Source organism: Sinocyclocheilus grahami, unplaced genomic scaffold, assembly GCF_001515645.1.
Source record: "Sinocyclocheilus grahami isolate Dianchi unplaced genomic scaffold, SAMN03320097.WGS_v1.1 scaffold1892.1, whole genome shotgun sequence".
NCBI lineage: Eukaryota > Metazoa > Chordata > Actinopteri > Cypriniformes > Cyprinidae > Sinocyclocheilus > Sinocyclocheilus grahami.
In genome coordinates, this window is record NW_015507071.1 from 102,351 (window position 1) to 119,334 (window position 16,984).

General features: G+C 36.9%; 1 protein-coding gene across 1 annotated transcript in view; it reads left to right on the top strand.

Annotated features, from left to right (window-relative positions):
• Window positions 1-16,984, top strand: part of LOC107573208 (RAB6A-GEF complex partner protein 1-like) — a 32,643-nt gene that overhangs the window by 10,884 nt on the left and 4,775 nt on the right. The window contains exons 3-22 of the mRNA XM_016259650.1: window positions 291-367; window positions 1,114-1,218; window positions 2,181-2,323; window positions 2,429-2,565; window positions 2,793-2,884; window positions 4,308-4,396; window positions 5,997-6,141; window positions 6,310-6,358; window positions 7,742-7,894; window positions 7,999-8,169; window positions 8,253-8,291; window positions 8,808-8,918; window positions 9,006-9,095; window positions 9,849-10,009; window positions 11,276-11,414; window positions 11,645-11,761; window positions 12,982-13,695; window positions 15,910-16,068; window positions 16,161-16,297; window positions 16,547-16,550. Of these exons, the coding sequence (XP_016115136.1) occupies window positions 291-367; window positions 1,114-1,218; window positions 2,181-2,323; window positions 2,429-2,565; window positions 2,793-2,884; window positions 4,308-4,396; window positions 5,997-6,141; window positions 6,310-6,358; window positions 7,742-7,894; window positions 7,999-8,169; window positions 8,253-8,291; window positions 8,808-8,918; window positions 9,006-9,095; window positions 9,849-10,009; window positions 11,276-11,414; window positions 11,645-11,761; window positions 12,982-13,695; window positions 15,910-16,068; window positions 16,161-16,297; window positions 16,547-16,550 (2,832 nt within the window). The remainder of the gene's footprint in view (window positions 1-290; window positions 368-1,113; window positions 1,219-2,180; window positions 2,324-2,428; window positions 2,566-2,792; window positions 2,885-4,307; window positions 4,397-5,996; window positions 6,142-6,309; window positions 6,359-7,741; window positions 7,895-7,998; window positions 8,170-8,252; window positions 8,292-8,807; window positions 8,919-9,005; window positions 9,096-9,848; window positions 10,010-11,275; window positions 11,415-11,644; window positions 11,762-12,981; window positions 13,696-15,909; window positions 16,069-16,160; window positions 16,298-16,546; window positions 16,551-16,984) is intronic.

A 16,984-nucleotide genomic window follows, 5' to 3' on the forward strand; every position in this document is an offset into this window, starting at 1 on the left:
ATGAGCTTTATTGGCATGACTTGCACAGTATTGCCAAAGCATTGTCCATTACATGAATAAGGAATAAACAATTATATAATACATAAACAAAACAAGTACAGATCTGTAAAATAAATAAGTACATGTGTACTTTAATATTTTTCCTGTTTTTTGTGGTGGGGGGGGGGGAAGACATTGTTTAAAAAATTTTTATAAATAAAATAAAATAAAATTGCACAACAGTACATGTAAGAAATGCTTTTAGTTGAAATGCTCTCTCTCTCTCTCTCTCTCTCTCTCTCTCTCTCCAGGCTGCGAATGGTTACATCCTGCTGTTCGACATCAGAGGCTCGGATGAGAAGTACCTGTACGAGCCTGTCTATCCCAAGTGAGTGACCCTTGACCTTTCCTCTTTTAGCTTCAGCAGATCCACACGCCCCAGCATCACTTCCTGTTCCTGTTCCTCAGTCATACTGTCATTGTTCTTTCTCCTGTTGATGTTCCTCTTGACAAACACTGATTTGATGTTTGGTGCTCAGGAGAAGAACAGCGGCCATCATGTATGTTTTTTTCAGAATTCCACATGGCTGCCAAGAACAAAATCATGATGCATCGTGATGTTTGAACGACAGAATCAGACTCTGGAAATGTTTTTTCTTTTCCAGAACAATGAGCTCGTGATGTTTCTCTAGTAGAACATGCATTTGTTGAATTTCCTGCAAAGGCACACACACACACACACACACCTGTAGCCCACAGCAGTTTAGTGACACACACATACTGACCTCAAATTAGACTCTTTGAAATTCCAAAACACAGACACACAGACACACACACACTGCTGACAGCTGCTGTTCCTCAGATCTCAGCGTTCAGGTCAGTGTTTGTCATGTCAGGACGTGTCTGACACACATTCTGTCTGTGTCTCTGTGTGTCGATGTGCTCGAGTTGTTTGCAGGTTTCCTGTAATCATGTCAATAAGAGTGAGCTGGGAATGTTTATGTGTGTTTATAATGGTGTGAGTAGTGAAGCATTATGAGCTCTGACTAAACGGATTATGTTGTTCTTCTCTCTCTCACTTTCTGTGTGTGTGTGTGTGTGTGTGTGTGTGTGTGTGTGTGTGTGTGTTTTTAGGGGCGCTCGTGTTAAGGTGACTCCGGGTTACAAAGAGGAACAGTGCGCTCCAGCTCTGACCCTAGAGATGAAGAAACCCGTCGACCTGGAGGCTCCAATCAGCTGGTACAGAAACACACACACACACACACACACACTCGGAATGAGCCAAAGAGCATCTTGAGCTTCAGTTGAAGAAGTTGAAGACTGTACAAAGTGTCACATGATCAGTCAATCAATCCAGGGAACAAAATACATGTCTATATATCTATGTAATATATTATACAACATCTCTATGCATATGTGTGTGTCCAGTGTTATTTTAATATCATCGATATGTACTGTTTAAGTTATTAATTATACATTTTTCATTCAAATAATATTTAATCTATTTAAATTTTAGTTAAGTAATTTTGTGAGTGATTTTTTTTTATTTAGTTTAATTGTGTGTAAACATTTTTTAATTTTATATATATCAAGTTCAAGTTCAAGTTCAAGTCTGCTTTATTGTCAATTCTTCCACATGTACAGCACATACACACAGAGAATATATATATATTATTTCAGCATTTTGTGTATATGCTATTATAGTATTTATTAATATTTTGAGTTAGGATTTACTTTTAGATTTTTTTTTTAGAATTTATATTATTTAATATTAAGGGTTTCCATTTTTATTTCAGTTTTATTTTTAGTTTAGTTTTAGTTTTTATTGACTTGTAATTTCAGTATTGAATTTCAATTTTAATGCTAATCCTAAACTTCAGTTTATTGCCAGTACAACATTTCTAATTATCATTTAGTTTGTATTTAATATTTAGATTTGATCTTATTTCAGTTTTATTTCAGGAAACAAAATAATTTTATAGTTTTAGTTAACAATAAGAATCCTGGTCTGGAGTGAGCAGAGCTTGAATTGAGACGAAGAAGCAGAGAGAGTTTTCGTTTGTTGCTTTCGCCTTATCATTCCTGATTTGTCTTATTTTAGAGTTTACATTAATGCACTGTTATGTGGGATATGTATGTATGTAAATGTGAAGTGTGTTGGTGATCTAGTCAGTGGACTGATTTGTGTGTGTGTGTGTCAGTCTGCAGACGCTGCAGGAGGATCTGTTAGTGGCGACGGCAGACGGTTATCTGCACATGCTGCACTGGGACAGTGTGAGTAACGGCCGGAGAGCAGTGAACCTGTGCACCATCCCGTTCTCCCTCGACCTGCAGTCCTCCAGAGGTCAGACGTGCTTCTTAATCACTCTCCAGAGACGCTCCCGACTGATTAACACGCGTCTGTTCCCGTGTGTTTGTCTGGCGTGACGTGTCTGTGTGTTTGCGTTAGGAGGGCCGTGTCTGGATCTGGACGGTGTTCACATTCGGGAGATGGAGTACTGCGCTACACTGGACGGATTTGCAGTGGTGTTTGATGACGGGCGACTCGGATTCATCACGCCAACCGCAAACAGACTCGCCACAGACGTAAGAGAGAGTATAATTAAACAAGTATTATTCAGCTAGCTGCTGCTGCTGTATAAACATGTCAGCCATTTTTAACTATTCCGTAAGACGCTGTAGTTGATCTGAGCGTAGAAGAAGAGTTCACTCATGTCTGCTGTAGCGCCTCTTGTGGCAGCACTGAGAATGCGACACGCGGTTCGTTTTGCGTAATGTTAGTGTTGATGTGCTAATATTGTGTTTCTGTGCAGCAGCTGCAGGGCGTTTGGGCCGCAGACGTCTCTGATGGCACGTGTGTCGCCGTCAACAACAAATACAGACTCATGGCTTTCGGATGCGCGAGGTGTGTGTGTGTGTGTGTGTGTGTGTGTCAGCTGTGATGCGTGTCATTTGTGTGTAGATTGTGAAGTGCAGTTATTGTTTCAAAGCGTTGTATTTATGTCAGTTGTGTTTGTGTCTTTATATTTGTGGCTGTTGTTTTTGAAGGAAGTCTCTTCTCTACAAAGCTGTGTGTGTTTGATCAAAAAACCCCGTAAAAATGTGAATATTAATAGAATGTAAAACAGCTGTTTTCTTATGTGAATCCTGTTAAACTGTAATATATTTCTGTGATGCACAGCTGTATTTTCAGCATCATTCCTCCAGTCTTCAGTGTCACATGATCTTCACTCATGTCTGCTGTAGCGCCTCTTGTGGCAGCACTGAGAATGCGACACGCGGTTCGTTTGCGTAATGTTAGTGTTGATGTGCTAATATTGTGTTTCTGTGCAGCAGCTGCAGGGCGTTTGGGCCGCAGACGTCTCTGATGGCACGTGTGTCGCCGTCAACAACAAATACAGACTCATGGCTTTCGGATGCGCAAGGTGTGTGTGTGTGTGTGTGTGTGTGTGTGTGTGTGTGTGTGTGTGTCAGCTGTGATGCGTGTCATTTGTGTGTAGATTGTGAAGTGCAGTTATTGTTTCAAAGCGTTGTATTTATGTCAGTTGTGTTTGTGTCTTTATATTTGTGGCTGTTGTTTTTGAAGGAAGTCTCTTCTCTACAAAGCTGTGTGTGTTTGATCAAAAAAACCCGTAAAAATGTGAAATATTATTAGAATGTAAAACAGCTGTTTTCTATGTGAATCTCTGTTAAACTGTAATGTATTTCTGTGATGCGCAGCTGTATTTTGAGCATCATTACTCCAGTCTTCAGTGTCACATGATCTTCAGAAATCAGTATAATATGCTGATCTGCTGCTCGAGAAACATTTCTGATTATTATCAATGCTGAAAACACTTGTGCAGCACAATATGTTTGTGGAAACTGTGATACATTTTATTTTTCAGGATTCACAGATGAACAAAGTTCAAAAGAACAGCATTTATTTGAAATAGAAATCTTTTAGAACATTATAAATGTCTGTACTGGCACTTTTGATCAATTTAATGCGTCCTTAATGAATAAAAGTAGTCATTTCTTTACCCAAAAAATAGATAGAACCCCAAACTTTTGAACAGTAGAGTATCTATAGTAAGAAAGTTCAAAAGAACAGCATTTATTTGAAATAGAAATCTTTTAGAACATTATAAATGTCTGTACTGGCACTTTTGATCAATTTAATGCGTCCTTAATGAATAAAAGTAGTCATTTCTTTACCCAAAAAATAGATAGAACCCCAAACTTTTGAACAGTAGTGTATATATTGTAGTATTTTTGTGTAGTTATTCTCAAACTTTTTATCCAGTCCGAAGTGTATGAACCCTGTTTATTGTGTGTGTGCGTTGCAGCGGGTCAGTGTTGGTGTACATGATTGACAGCTCTACAGGATCGATGCAGCTCTCTCATAAACTGGAGTTAACCCCGAAACACTACCCAGGTGAGACACACACTCACTCATGATGTGTACACTTCAAACACTAGTTAAACCACAGGAAGAGGCGTCAGTCCAACCCACAATCCACAGAAGCCACGCAGCCTTTGTTGCACACAGGATGATCCTTTTATTTACTGTTCGTATGTTTAACCTCAGACCCACAATCCTCTCTGATTGAGTGTTGGGTTCTGGTCCTCTGATGCCTCCTGATGGCTGCTGTGGGAACATGAGCATCTGACGCACATCTGATGAGTCAAATCAGTGACTAGATTCTTGTTTTTTTAGATTTTTACCTGATGAACTGATATAAACCTCCGTAACAAAGAAGTCCATTAGATTCCAGCTAGTGCTTTTATATAGATATCATGTCTTATTTTTCTCTGTATCATCTATCAGACAGTTTGAATGGTCTGTAGATATGATGTCTAAGGCTGAAACCGTTATACTGCCATGTTTTAGGATTAAATTCCTAAAATCCAGATTACTTTAACTCTTTTAGAACTTCTGTTGATTTTTATTAAGTGTTTTTAGATTTTGTTAAAAAGTGATGAAGAATTATTATAATTTTTTCTTTTTCTTTTTCATATTTTACTAGCCATGAAAATATCCATGGTGACTGGCATGGCATTGTATTAAAGAAGCAGTAATTTACAATACCTAAACAATTTAGTAACTTTTATTTTACATTTTGTTGATGAATATTCAGTGCAGTGTTATTTATTATAGTATTATAGTATTTATTAATATTTTGGATTAGCATTTTTCTGTAATTTATTGGTATATGCTTAATTTTTTTTTTTTTACAATTTTTTTTTCATTTATTTTTATTTCAGTACTACTTTCCGTTTTAGTTCAGGTTTAGTTTATTTATTTCCAATTTAATTTACACAACAACATTTTTGTTTAATTTATTTTAATTTGAGTTTTATATTTGCTTTTAGTTCAGTTTTATATATTTTAGTGCTGTCAAACAATTAATCACGATTTAAAAAAAAGTTTTTGTTTACATTATATGTGTGTGTACTGTGTATATTTATTATGTATATAAATACAAACACATGCATGTATATATTTCAGAAAAATTTTATGTTTATATATTAAATAAATGTATTTATAATATAAATTATATGAATATAAATATAGACATGTAAATACATGTAAATACTTTCAAAATATATGCTGTATGTTTGTGTATTTATATATGCATAATAAATATACACTGTACACACATATTATGTAAACAAAAACTTTTATTTTGAATGCGATTAATCGTTTGACAGCACTAATATATTAACAGCAAAGTACATTTAAAGAAAAAAATATATACTGTATGTATGTGTGTATATATATATATATATATAATTTTCTGTTACATTTTATATATATTTTATGTTTTTCTTTAAGTGTGTTTGTGTGTATAATATTGTAGCAGTTTTTTTATTCTTTGAATGTGTTTTTGTTGTTGGGTTCAGTTAGCATACTTTTGTATATTTTGTCTGTGTTCATTGGTAATAAAGATGTTGGGGAAAAACACAAAGAAACTCCCAGAAGATTTCCCATGATTCAGTCTGTCTGCGTGTTGTTGTCTCTGCTCTGGTCGCAGATATCTGGAATAAGACGGGTGCTGTGAAGATGATCCGCTGGTCTCCGGACTGCAGCGTTGTCATGGTGACGTGGGACTGTGGCGGTCTGTCTCTGTGGAGTGTGTTTGGAGCGCATCTCATCTGCACACTCGGGGAGGACTTCGCGTGAGTCGCACAAACACACTCACGCCGCTGCTTTACTGCGTCAGCAATACGTTTGTCAAACTCCTTAAGCAGAACGTTCACTCCAGCAGAGACCGCACTAATGATGAGTTTTCAATGTTGACGTTTCAGCTTGTTTTTCTTTGTTTTCTCTGTGTTTTCCTGATGCAGCTATCGCTCAGACGGCACTAAGAAAGAGCCTCTGAAGATCAGCTCTATGGTGAGTGTGCAAACATCGTCTTTTATTCACAGTTCAATTCAAGTTTATTTGTTTAGCGCTTTTCACGATGCAAATCATTGCAAAGCAGCTTTACAGAAAATTAAAGTGTCTACATTAAATTTAGTAGTAGCTTATCAGTGGTGACTATCTCAAGTTGATGTCCATATGGCAGAAATGTACAGTAGAATCCTGCAGTTAGTTAATGTCACGTAATCACAGACTTATAGCCAAAACAATTATATGGAAGATTCAAAATCAGCACTTTTTTTCTTGATTCTGCATGTTTATTGTACTGTATCAAGCTTATTTTAGGATCATTTGTATATTATTTTAGTTTTTGTTCATATTTTGAATTAGATTTTATATTCGTCTTTTCATTTACATTTTTTAAGTTTTAGTCAATGTCATCTGTATAGTTTTTATTAAGTTTTAGAAGTTATTGTTATTCTGGTAGTTTAACTTAAACTAAACAAAAATGAGAAATGTTGGAAGTAGTTGAAATAAAATATTTAAAATAAAAAAAATTCTTCCTGGTTTTAGTTAATGATAATAACATGGTAGTGGTCAACCAATATGTTGCCAAGGCCGATATATCATCATATTTAGATAAAAGTGTCTGCTAAATGACGAAATGTAAATATTTTTCATATTTACTATCAAATTATTCAAAGTATAAATATTATGTTAAATAAATATATATTTTATTGCAGCAGTTATGCAGTGTTTTTACTATAACTATATTAAAAGTGTGATATCACATATACACACACACACACACACATATATATATATGCCATCAGCCACCCTGCTTTCTAAGATCATCGGCCATCAAAAAAATCAATATCGGTCAAACACGAAATCATGGCGGCAAGAAATGCAAAGATAATGGGTTCAATTTCCAGGGGATGCAAGAAATTATCAAACATATATATGTGACCCTGTAGCACAAAACCAGTCATTTATACATCATCTGAAAGCTGAGCAAATAAGCTTTCCACTGATGTATGGTTTGTTAGGATATGACTGAGATACAGCTATTTGAAAATCTGGAATCTGAGGGTGCAAAAAAAATCTAAATATTGAGAAAATCGCCTTTAAAGTTGTCCAAATTAAGTTCTTAGCAATGCATATTACTAATGAAAAATTAAGTTTTGATATATTTTTACGGTAAGAAATTTACAAAATATCTTCATGGAACATGATCTTTACTTAATATCCTAATGATTTTTGGCATAAAAGAAAAATGGATAATTTTGACCCATACAATGTATTGTTGGCTATTGCTACAAATATCCCCCAGCGACTCAACACTGCTTTTGTGCTCCAGGGTCACATATGCCATGTAAGTCAGTTTTGATAAACGCGTGTGTGAATGTGTTTTAGAGCTGGGGTGTGGAGGGATATCATCTGTGGGTGATCAGCAGCACAGACGCGACTCCTGTTCCCGACGGAGCGGAAGGAGACGAGAAACTCCAGCAGACCGGCATCCTGCAGTTTCAGTTCATTAAGAGCGCGCTGACCGTCAATCCGTGCACAGTGAGAGAAACACACACATGAGTGGTTTTGCTGTTTACGCACATGCAACATGATGCGTGTCAGATATCAGTGAGTGAGAAGGTTTTGTGTCTGTGTGTGATCAGAGTAATCAGGAGCAGGTGTTGCTCCACGGAGAGGATCGTCTGTATCTGACCTGTGGAGATCCGACTCAGGCTCACAGTGTGTCGGATAAGAGCCCGTCTCGGGACAGCAGCAGCCCTCTCTCTCAGGGTCTCAGCACTTTACTGGGCCACAAGCACTGGCAGGTGGTTCAGGTACATGATCACACGCTCCCAGCTCAAACACATTCACTGTAGAGAATACAAAGTGCATCACTGTGTTTTTCCTCTCCCTGCAGATTCACAGCACATATCTAGAGACAAACTGGCCCATCAGGGTAAGAACCAACTCTTAAAGGAATAGTTCAGCTTAAAAATGAGCATTGGCTGTAAATTGGGGACTGGAGTGCTGTGGATTATTGTGATGTTTTTATCAGCTGTTTGGACTCTCATTCTGACGGCACCCATTGACTGCCATCCATCATGTAGATGAGTTTTTAGCAAATTTTTGTGTGAACAATTTCTTTAGGTCTTTGTATGTTAGTAAAGCTATCTTGTCTTACAATTTAGTTTCTGTTAACTATTTCTTCATCCTCTCCGACTCAAACACACTGATGCTGCTGTACCTTTAAGACTTGTATATGTAAATGACCTCTTTTTTTGATTGGTTAACCCCTACTAGTGTAGTTCACTTTGTCAATCAGCAGTGCTGGTGATGTTGCCGTGTAGTGAATATGTGATGATATGTAAATGTGGGTGGGCGTATGTTAATGAGCATTTCAATAAATGTTCCAATTGGGTCCAGAAACCCAGTTTTTAATGAAACGAGTCGTTTAATCTTTGTGTGTGTGTAGTTCGCAGCTATAGACTGGTCTGGTCAGTGTGTGGCCGTAGCTGGCCGGCGTGGATTTGCACATTACTCATTATACACCAGAAAATGGAAACTGTTTGGTAACGTCACACAGGTAAACACGCCTACATCACCGTCTTTTCATTTGAAAGGAAAGTAAGTTGTGTGATGGAAGCTTTCTGACATTATGTGTGTGTTTCAGGAGCAGAATATGATGGTGACGGGAGGTCTCACGTGGTGGGACGACTTTGTTGTTGTTGCCTGTTACAATTTCATTGACCGGCAGGAAGAGGCAAGAACGATTAAATAAACATTCCTCTGATTCATTAGTGTTAATTGAATGTTCATCGTTTAGGCGAGACACTGTAGGTGAATAGGGTAAAAAAAAATTAACTAATAGTTATTGTCTTCCTTACCCACTTGATTGATTACATTGATAATTGCAAACATTTTTTGTATTACAAGTTTTCTCAAATGTTAGGTTTAAATATGCAAATGAGGCATGATTTAATGAAATATATGCGCTAATTTGCATACATATCTAGTACAAAAATCTAAACACTGGATGATGTCAGTTTCAAAATTCTTGCTTAATTTTTTTTAATCTAATTTTTGTCATAATTCAGAAAAAGCTTAGAACAGACAGAAAACAATATATTTTCACAATTTTGGGGGAAATAAAATGTTGTATATAAGCAAGCAAATAATATATGAACAGATCCCTCTGTAAAAACCTTCAGGAAATAGACTATAGGTATAAAAATGTAAAGTTTGGTGTGTGTAAGTGCTACTCAAGAGGAGGTTTATGGCTCGGTGTAGGAGAAAAACTCACTTTGAGAAAAATATATATTGTAATTGAAATCTATTGACACACATCGATCAAGTGCTATAAAAGAAACATTTAAGTGTCTTTTGGATGTTTTCTTTCCACTAGTCACTAAAAAACAAAAAGCCCAAAATCTCAAACTTGACAGGTGCATGAAAAAAGAGTGTTTTTGCCTGCAGTGTCTGCCCTTAATTGACTCCTGTTTTTCTTGGTTTGTAGCTGAGGCTATACGTGCGCACATCTAACCTGGATAACGTGTTTGCCAGCGTCACTAAACTTCAGGCCGACACGCTGCTGCTGAACGTGTTTCGTAACGTGGTGATTCTGTTCCGGGCCGACTGCTCCATCTGCCTTTACAGCATCGAGAGACGACACGACGGGTGACACACACACACACACACACACACACACACATAATATGGAGCAACAATAATTAAATAGATAATCAGTGATTATACCTAATTGTTTATTTTGTAATAATCCATAAAAACACAACAATCGTTATTAAACCGTGTCATAACATTCACTTTCATAAAACTAGTGCTACATTTAAATTATTAAATTAATAAATTAATTTTCATTTACAGATTATATACTTTTCCGATTGTTAGTGTTTTTGCTTTTTACGCACATGCAACAATATACACACAATTCAGGATTTCAAATTTGTCTTCATGTATATGCATGTTATTTTTGTTTTCTTTTTTTAATAATAAACATTTCCAAATGTGTCTCTATGCATGTTAATTGTTTGTTTTTATTTTAATTTTTTTGTTTAATTTTTTTAAATGTTTGTTATAAAAATGAGTTTATTTTTATTTTTATAGTAATAAATAGCATTTCCTAATGTCTCTTTTCTCTTCTGAATGAGCTAATGCATCAATCATGTTTTTTAAAACTTTTTTAAACTAAGCTTTTTTATGGTAATTGAAGATTCTAGCCAATAGAAATAATGATGGAGAGTATCTGATTTGAATGATTTGCTTAATTCTATTTCAAGTTTGGTGCTTCATATACAGTGGTGGCCAAAATTATTAGAACACCTGACAGATCTGAAAATACAGACTTTTTTTGCCTCCAAAACATGATTTCATTTCATAATGTTCATGAAACATGCAGATGGTTGCTCTGAGCACAGCAAATATCAGATGAAGAGAGTCGTATAGTTTTTATCCACCTTTAACTTTAATATTTGGTATGTCCACCTTTTGCAGCAATTACAGCATCACATCTCTCTTGGCATAGTGTCATTTCCTGAGAACTTAATGTTATCCCATGCCTTCTGCAACTCAACCCTCTTTTGAATGTACAATAGATCTGCCCAGTTTATTTTCCAACTCGCCCCAAATTAGCTCGATGGGGTTGAGGTCTGGACTTTGAGGGGCCAGTCCATTATTTTCAGTGTTCAGCAGATTTCTTCTGTCGCAGGTAGTTCCGGCAATAGTTTGTTTTATGAGTATTGTAATGGCCAATTCAACAAAAACAATGGAAACCTCGTAAATATGCCAAGTGTTCTAACAATTTTGGCCACCACTGTATATGACTCAGACGGCTTCATGTTCCTCATATAGGACGAGCGGTTTGGAAGATGGATGGATGTATCTTGTATTTATTATTAACATTTCTTGATTGTTCTCTGTCATCAGTCCGAACCCGTCAGTCAGTGTGGAGCTGCTGCAGGAGGTCTCCATGTCCCGGTATATTCCTCACCCCGGTCTGGTGGTGTCTGTGACCCTCACGTCAGTCCGGACAGAGACCGGCATCACGCTCAAAGCCCCGCAGCAGGTACACGCGCACACACACACACACACACACACACACACACACACACACACACAGAGTACATGCGCACACACACACACACACACACACACACACACAGACAGACACAGAGTACATGCGCACACACACACACACACAGACACAATATAACAAAGAGTGAAAAATTTAAGGGGGTCTGAATACTTTCCGTACCCACTGTATATGTACTCATGAGGCGTCTGTGTTTGTGCCAGGCCTGTTCGGCGGAGAGTATCCTGTTGAATTTGGCCGGTCAGCTGATCATGCTGCAGAGAGACCGATCCGGCCCACAGGTACGAGAGAAGGACACGCCGGCCAATCAGACGAAGCTGGTGAGTTTGATGCCCCGACCCTTACCCCGATCCCATAGAGTGCTTGGGTTACGGAAGTAAAAATCCCATTCATTTTCTCCATAGAGGGACTGATTTTTACCAATAACACTCAAACCATTAAAGACAGAGCTACTGTGTGCTCTCAAACTCTCTTTAAATATTGACTTTATTATTTATTTTTTGTATAGTTTATAATTTATACAAATTTTTACAAAGATTGGTCTGCACTCTAAAATCTTTTATTTAAGTTAAAGCAGGGGATAAATGTATATGATCTATATAATTTAAATATACTTTAAACCATATTTATATATATACAAATTATATTTATATAATTTCAATATTAAAATGCATGATGAACAAATCAATAGTTTTATATAATTTTTTTATGTTTATTTTTATTTATCATTACTTCTTAAACTATTTTATTTTGTTTTATATTTATCCATAATTTTTTTATTAGATTGTCATTCTTGTTTTCTAGTTTCTTAAACATCTAAAAATTCTTCAAATCAAGATGCATTTACTTGACAAGTAAAATGATTTAAGATATTATGTCTTGGTTTCTGGGGAAAAAAATCTAAATTTTGTTAGTTTTTGCTTAAAACAAGCAAACATATCTGCTAAGAAAAATAATCTTAATTCAAAGGCTAAACAAGATAATTTTTCTTACCCCATTGGCAGAAATTTTTGCTTGTTTTAAGCAAAAACTAACAAATATTTTTCAGAAAACAAGACATAATATCTTAAATCATTTTACTTGTCAAATAAATGCATCTTGACTGAAGAATTTTTAGACATTTATACTAGAAAACAAGACAAAACTACTAAGAAAATCATTTTTTGCAGTGCAACCACTTATTTTTTTTATTATTATTATTATTTTATTGCAGATATAAACAAGAATAACTACAGCAATTAAATACAACATTGGATGACTATGTATAAATGAAATAATACAGGAAGACATCAAAGGATATATATTAAAAACAAAAAAACTAAAACGTAAAACAAAAGGTACAGAGGTAGTAACTCAAATTACGTAATGTTCAACAGATCGTTACACCGTTTCGCAAATTTGACACTTTGTTGTTGTTAATGTTTTTAAGTGTCGTAATGTATAGCAACCACTTAAGCCCCCTAGCAACCGCATAGCAGCTCTGTAGCATCACTGTTGCACTCTATGAATGTCAGTCTATGATTTGCACTCTTTCCGGCAGCTTCCGTTCTGTCCACCGGTGGTTCTGGCTCAGTGCGTGGAGAACGTCTGGACCACCTGCCGCAGCAACCGCAAGAAACGCCACCTGATGGAGGCTCTGTGGCTCTCATGCGGTGAGGCGGGGATGAAGGTGTGGCTTCCTCTGTTCCCGCGAGACCACCGCAAGCCGCACTCGTTCCTGTCACGCCGGATCATGCTGCCCTTCCACATCAACATCTACCCACTCACGGTGCTGTTTGAGGACGCGCTCATCCTGGGCGCCTCCAACGAGACGGCGCTGTTCGACGGGCCCAGCTCGTCCTCGCTGGAGGCGCTCTTTCCCTTCTGCACGGTGGAGCGGACGTCCCAGATCTACCTCCATCACATCCTGAGACAGCTGCTGGTGCGTAACCTGGGCGAGCAGGCGCTGATGCTGGCGCAGTCTTGCGCGATGCTGCCGTACTTCCCTCACGTTCTGGAGCTGATGGTGCATGTGGTGCTGGAGGAGGAGGCCACGTCCCGAGAGCCCATCCCCGACCCGCTGCTGCCCACCGTAGCCAAGTTCGTGACCGAGTTCCCGCTCTTCCTGCAGACCATCGTGCACTGCGCACGCAAGACCGAATACGCTCTGTGGAACTACCTGTTCGCCGCGGTGGGGAACCCCAAAGACCTGTTCGAGGAGTGTCTGATGGCACAGGATCTGGACACGGCTGCATCCTACCTGATCATCCTGCAGGTGAGAAACAAAAACATCTACAACATGCTTGATGTACAGTTGAGGTCAAAAGTTTACATGCACCTTGCGGAATCTGCAAAATGTTAATTATTTTACCAAAATAAGAGGGATCATGCAAAATGCATGTTTATTTAGAACTGACCTGAAGATATTTCACCTAATATGTGACCCAGGACCACAAAACCTGTCATAAGGGTCCATTTTTTTTAAAGCTGCAAGGCGCAAAGGTCAGAGCTTTGTAAACTGCTCAGAGTAATCATGTCATCTCCATAAAACGATATGATTGCCAGAACAAATTTACCGGTATTTTTGAAAAGGTCCTGTTCTCATTATCTATTAATGGTAACTTACCGGTAATTTACCAGTACTGTATGTGTGAAAGGGGCTAAACTCTTCCTCCGTATATGCTGTGAATTTGAATTGCTTAACGTTCATCTGGGAAAACAGTGTGCATTATCTCACTAGATTTGTAACGTAAATCATTTATAAACCTTTGCCAACACAGCAGAATACATCAACCTATGTCTAAATATGCCATGTAGTATTGTACATCGCGATTTCAAAATAAAGTTTTTGCATGTGGCCAAATATTTAAATTAAATGGATTTAATCACGCTGTAAAGTGAAACGTCACCAGGCCGTTGGCGTCCTCTGCAGGTATTCGTTTTAATACATAATTTTGTCATTGAAAATTTCTTAAAAATAGTATTAAAATATTGTCACGTTCTAGTGAACCTAGTATCTGTATTTCGTCTCATCTCGTGAGCTAAGTGTGTTGTCACACCCCTAGTGTCGATAAGCGGTGATATAGCTCATAATTTTCCAAGTGTATGCTTTCATTCTTCAGCTCAACCATATATTCATGAAAAAATAAATCAGTTTGAATAAAGAAAGCGATAACTTTGCCATAGTATCCTTTCAAATGTTAAAGTTGCCACAATCATTGCATGCTTTGCATGTGCTGCCCCGACCCGCCCCCAGAAAAAAGTTCAGGCTCAGGATTTTTTTTGCTTTAACCCCTGAAATATACCTGTGCTACTTATGACTGCTTTTGTGCTGCAGGGTCACATTTACAGTCTTTTCTTTTCCGTCTTCAGTAGTTTAACCCACTTTAAGTGGTTCTGTGGTGTAACAAATAAATTAAAATGTTGCAGAATTCATACAAATGTGTATGAATTTTAACGAATGAATATCAACTCTCGAAAATGCTAGGATTTAAGCTTAAATTGCTACATGTCTGACTTGTAAAAATATTTGTATGTTAAATGTGCATAGTTTGCAGTAAATGTAAAATTCGTTGTTTTCGAAATACAGTAGTCAACATTTGAAGCGGATCAAAAAAGTTCATCAAAGTTGTCCTAAGACAATACATTTTGGTTTTAGGACATCTTTTTGATGAAAGGTTTTGATCCACTTCAAATGTTGACTAGTGTACATAATCAACCTCTTTAAATCAATCATTTTATATTTAGTTTTTATGTATATTCTTCTTTTCCATCTTCAGTAGTTTAACCTACTTTAAATGATTCTAACAAATTCAAATAATGTTACATGTTACAAGTAAAATTCTAAAAATATGTATGAAAATATGCAATCTTACAAAAAATTGTATGAATTTTTGTGAATGAATATGAGCTCATAAAAGCACTTGAAATGCTAGATTTAAGCTTAAATTACTTGATATCTGACATAAACTGAATATTAGCTTGCAGAAGTAGCAGTCATTTTAGTGAATCAGTTTGTTTGGACAGTTCATTCAATTGAATTGATTCAGAAAATAGAGATTCTTCCATTCCAGTAGTGGCTTCATTATCTCATATATCATTATATGTAGCTTGTTGAACCAGTTAAAAACTCAATTTTAAGGCTTGTCTGATCTGATCAAAATATGTGACATACGTTATTTCTGCCCAGTTGATTTTGTAGTGTGGAGGATATCGTTTATGTATTTTGCTCTCACACTCACATTTGTGTTGATAATTGAAATATTTTGTATAATAAAATTAGCATTTCTAATAACAATTGTAATAATAATTCATTTGTAATTTCTAGTAATAAAATATCATTTCTGAATGAACTCGTGGAACGGTCATGCATTTCTAAACCCTGATTTTTTAAAACCCTGATGATAATGGAAGATGTCAGTCAGTTAGAAAAGGAAGGAGGGGGTATCTGATTAAATATATTTATATTATTTGTATGTTTTGCTCTCAGAATATGGAGGTCCCGGCGGTCAGCCGTCAACACGCCACTCTGCTCTTCAACACGGCTCTGGAACAGGGCAAATGGGATCTGTGTCGTCACATGATCCGCTTCCTGAAGGCCATTGGTTCAGGGGAGAGCGAGACTCCGCCCAGCACACCTACCACTCAGGTGAGATGATGATGATGATGATGGTGTGTGAGGCTGAGATGCTGTGTTGAAGATCCTGTGCTGATGTGTGTGTGTGTGTGTGTGTGTTGCAGGAGCAGAGCTCCACGGGGGGCTTCGAGTTCTTCCGGAACCGCAGCATCAGTCTGTCTCAGTCGGCCGACAGCATCGCCGGAGGAAAGTTCAACCTGCAGAAGACCCTGAGCGTGCCGTCTGGACCGTCCTCCAAAGGGTAACACAACATACATGATTTAAATGCGTCTCAGATAGTAACACACTCGCTCTCTCTGATTCATTTGAGTGAATCTGTTTGTTTGGACAGTTCATTGAGTTGAACCTGTTCAGAAACAAAGATTCTTTAATTCTTGTCTTTCTTTTTTAATCAGTATATGTCATTAAATGCTGCCGGTCAACACTGTTTTAGCTCTGATATAGAAATGAGAGGACCTTGACTATTTTTCCTGCTTTATATTACTAATAGGGCTGTATGATTAATCGCAAATAAAACTGGAATCAAAGCAAAGGATTAAATAAACTATTTTTTTTTTTCAAACTTGTAATTATAAGCACTTCTAAACCAGCTGTTGTCAACAAAAGAGAATAGTGATTTTTTTTATATAAATTGTAGTAATTTTTATTTGTTTTAATAACTTAACTTAATTTGATTAAGTAATAATAATCATAATAAAGACAATAATAATAATAATAATTATTATTATCATCATCATCATTATTATTAATATTATTGTTGTTGCTATTTTTTATTTGTTGTTTTTTCCCCATTGCAATCATAATTAGATTTTCCCTAAATCATGCAGCCCTAATTACTAGTACCTTGTACTTTGAAGTAACTGTGTGTGTGTGTGTGTGTGTGTGTGTGTGTGTGTGTGTGTGTGTGTGTGTGTGTGTGTGTGTGTGT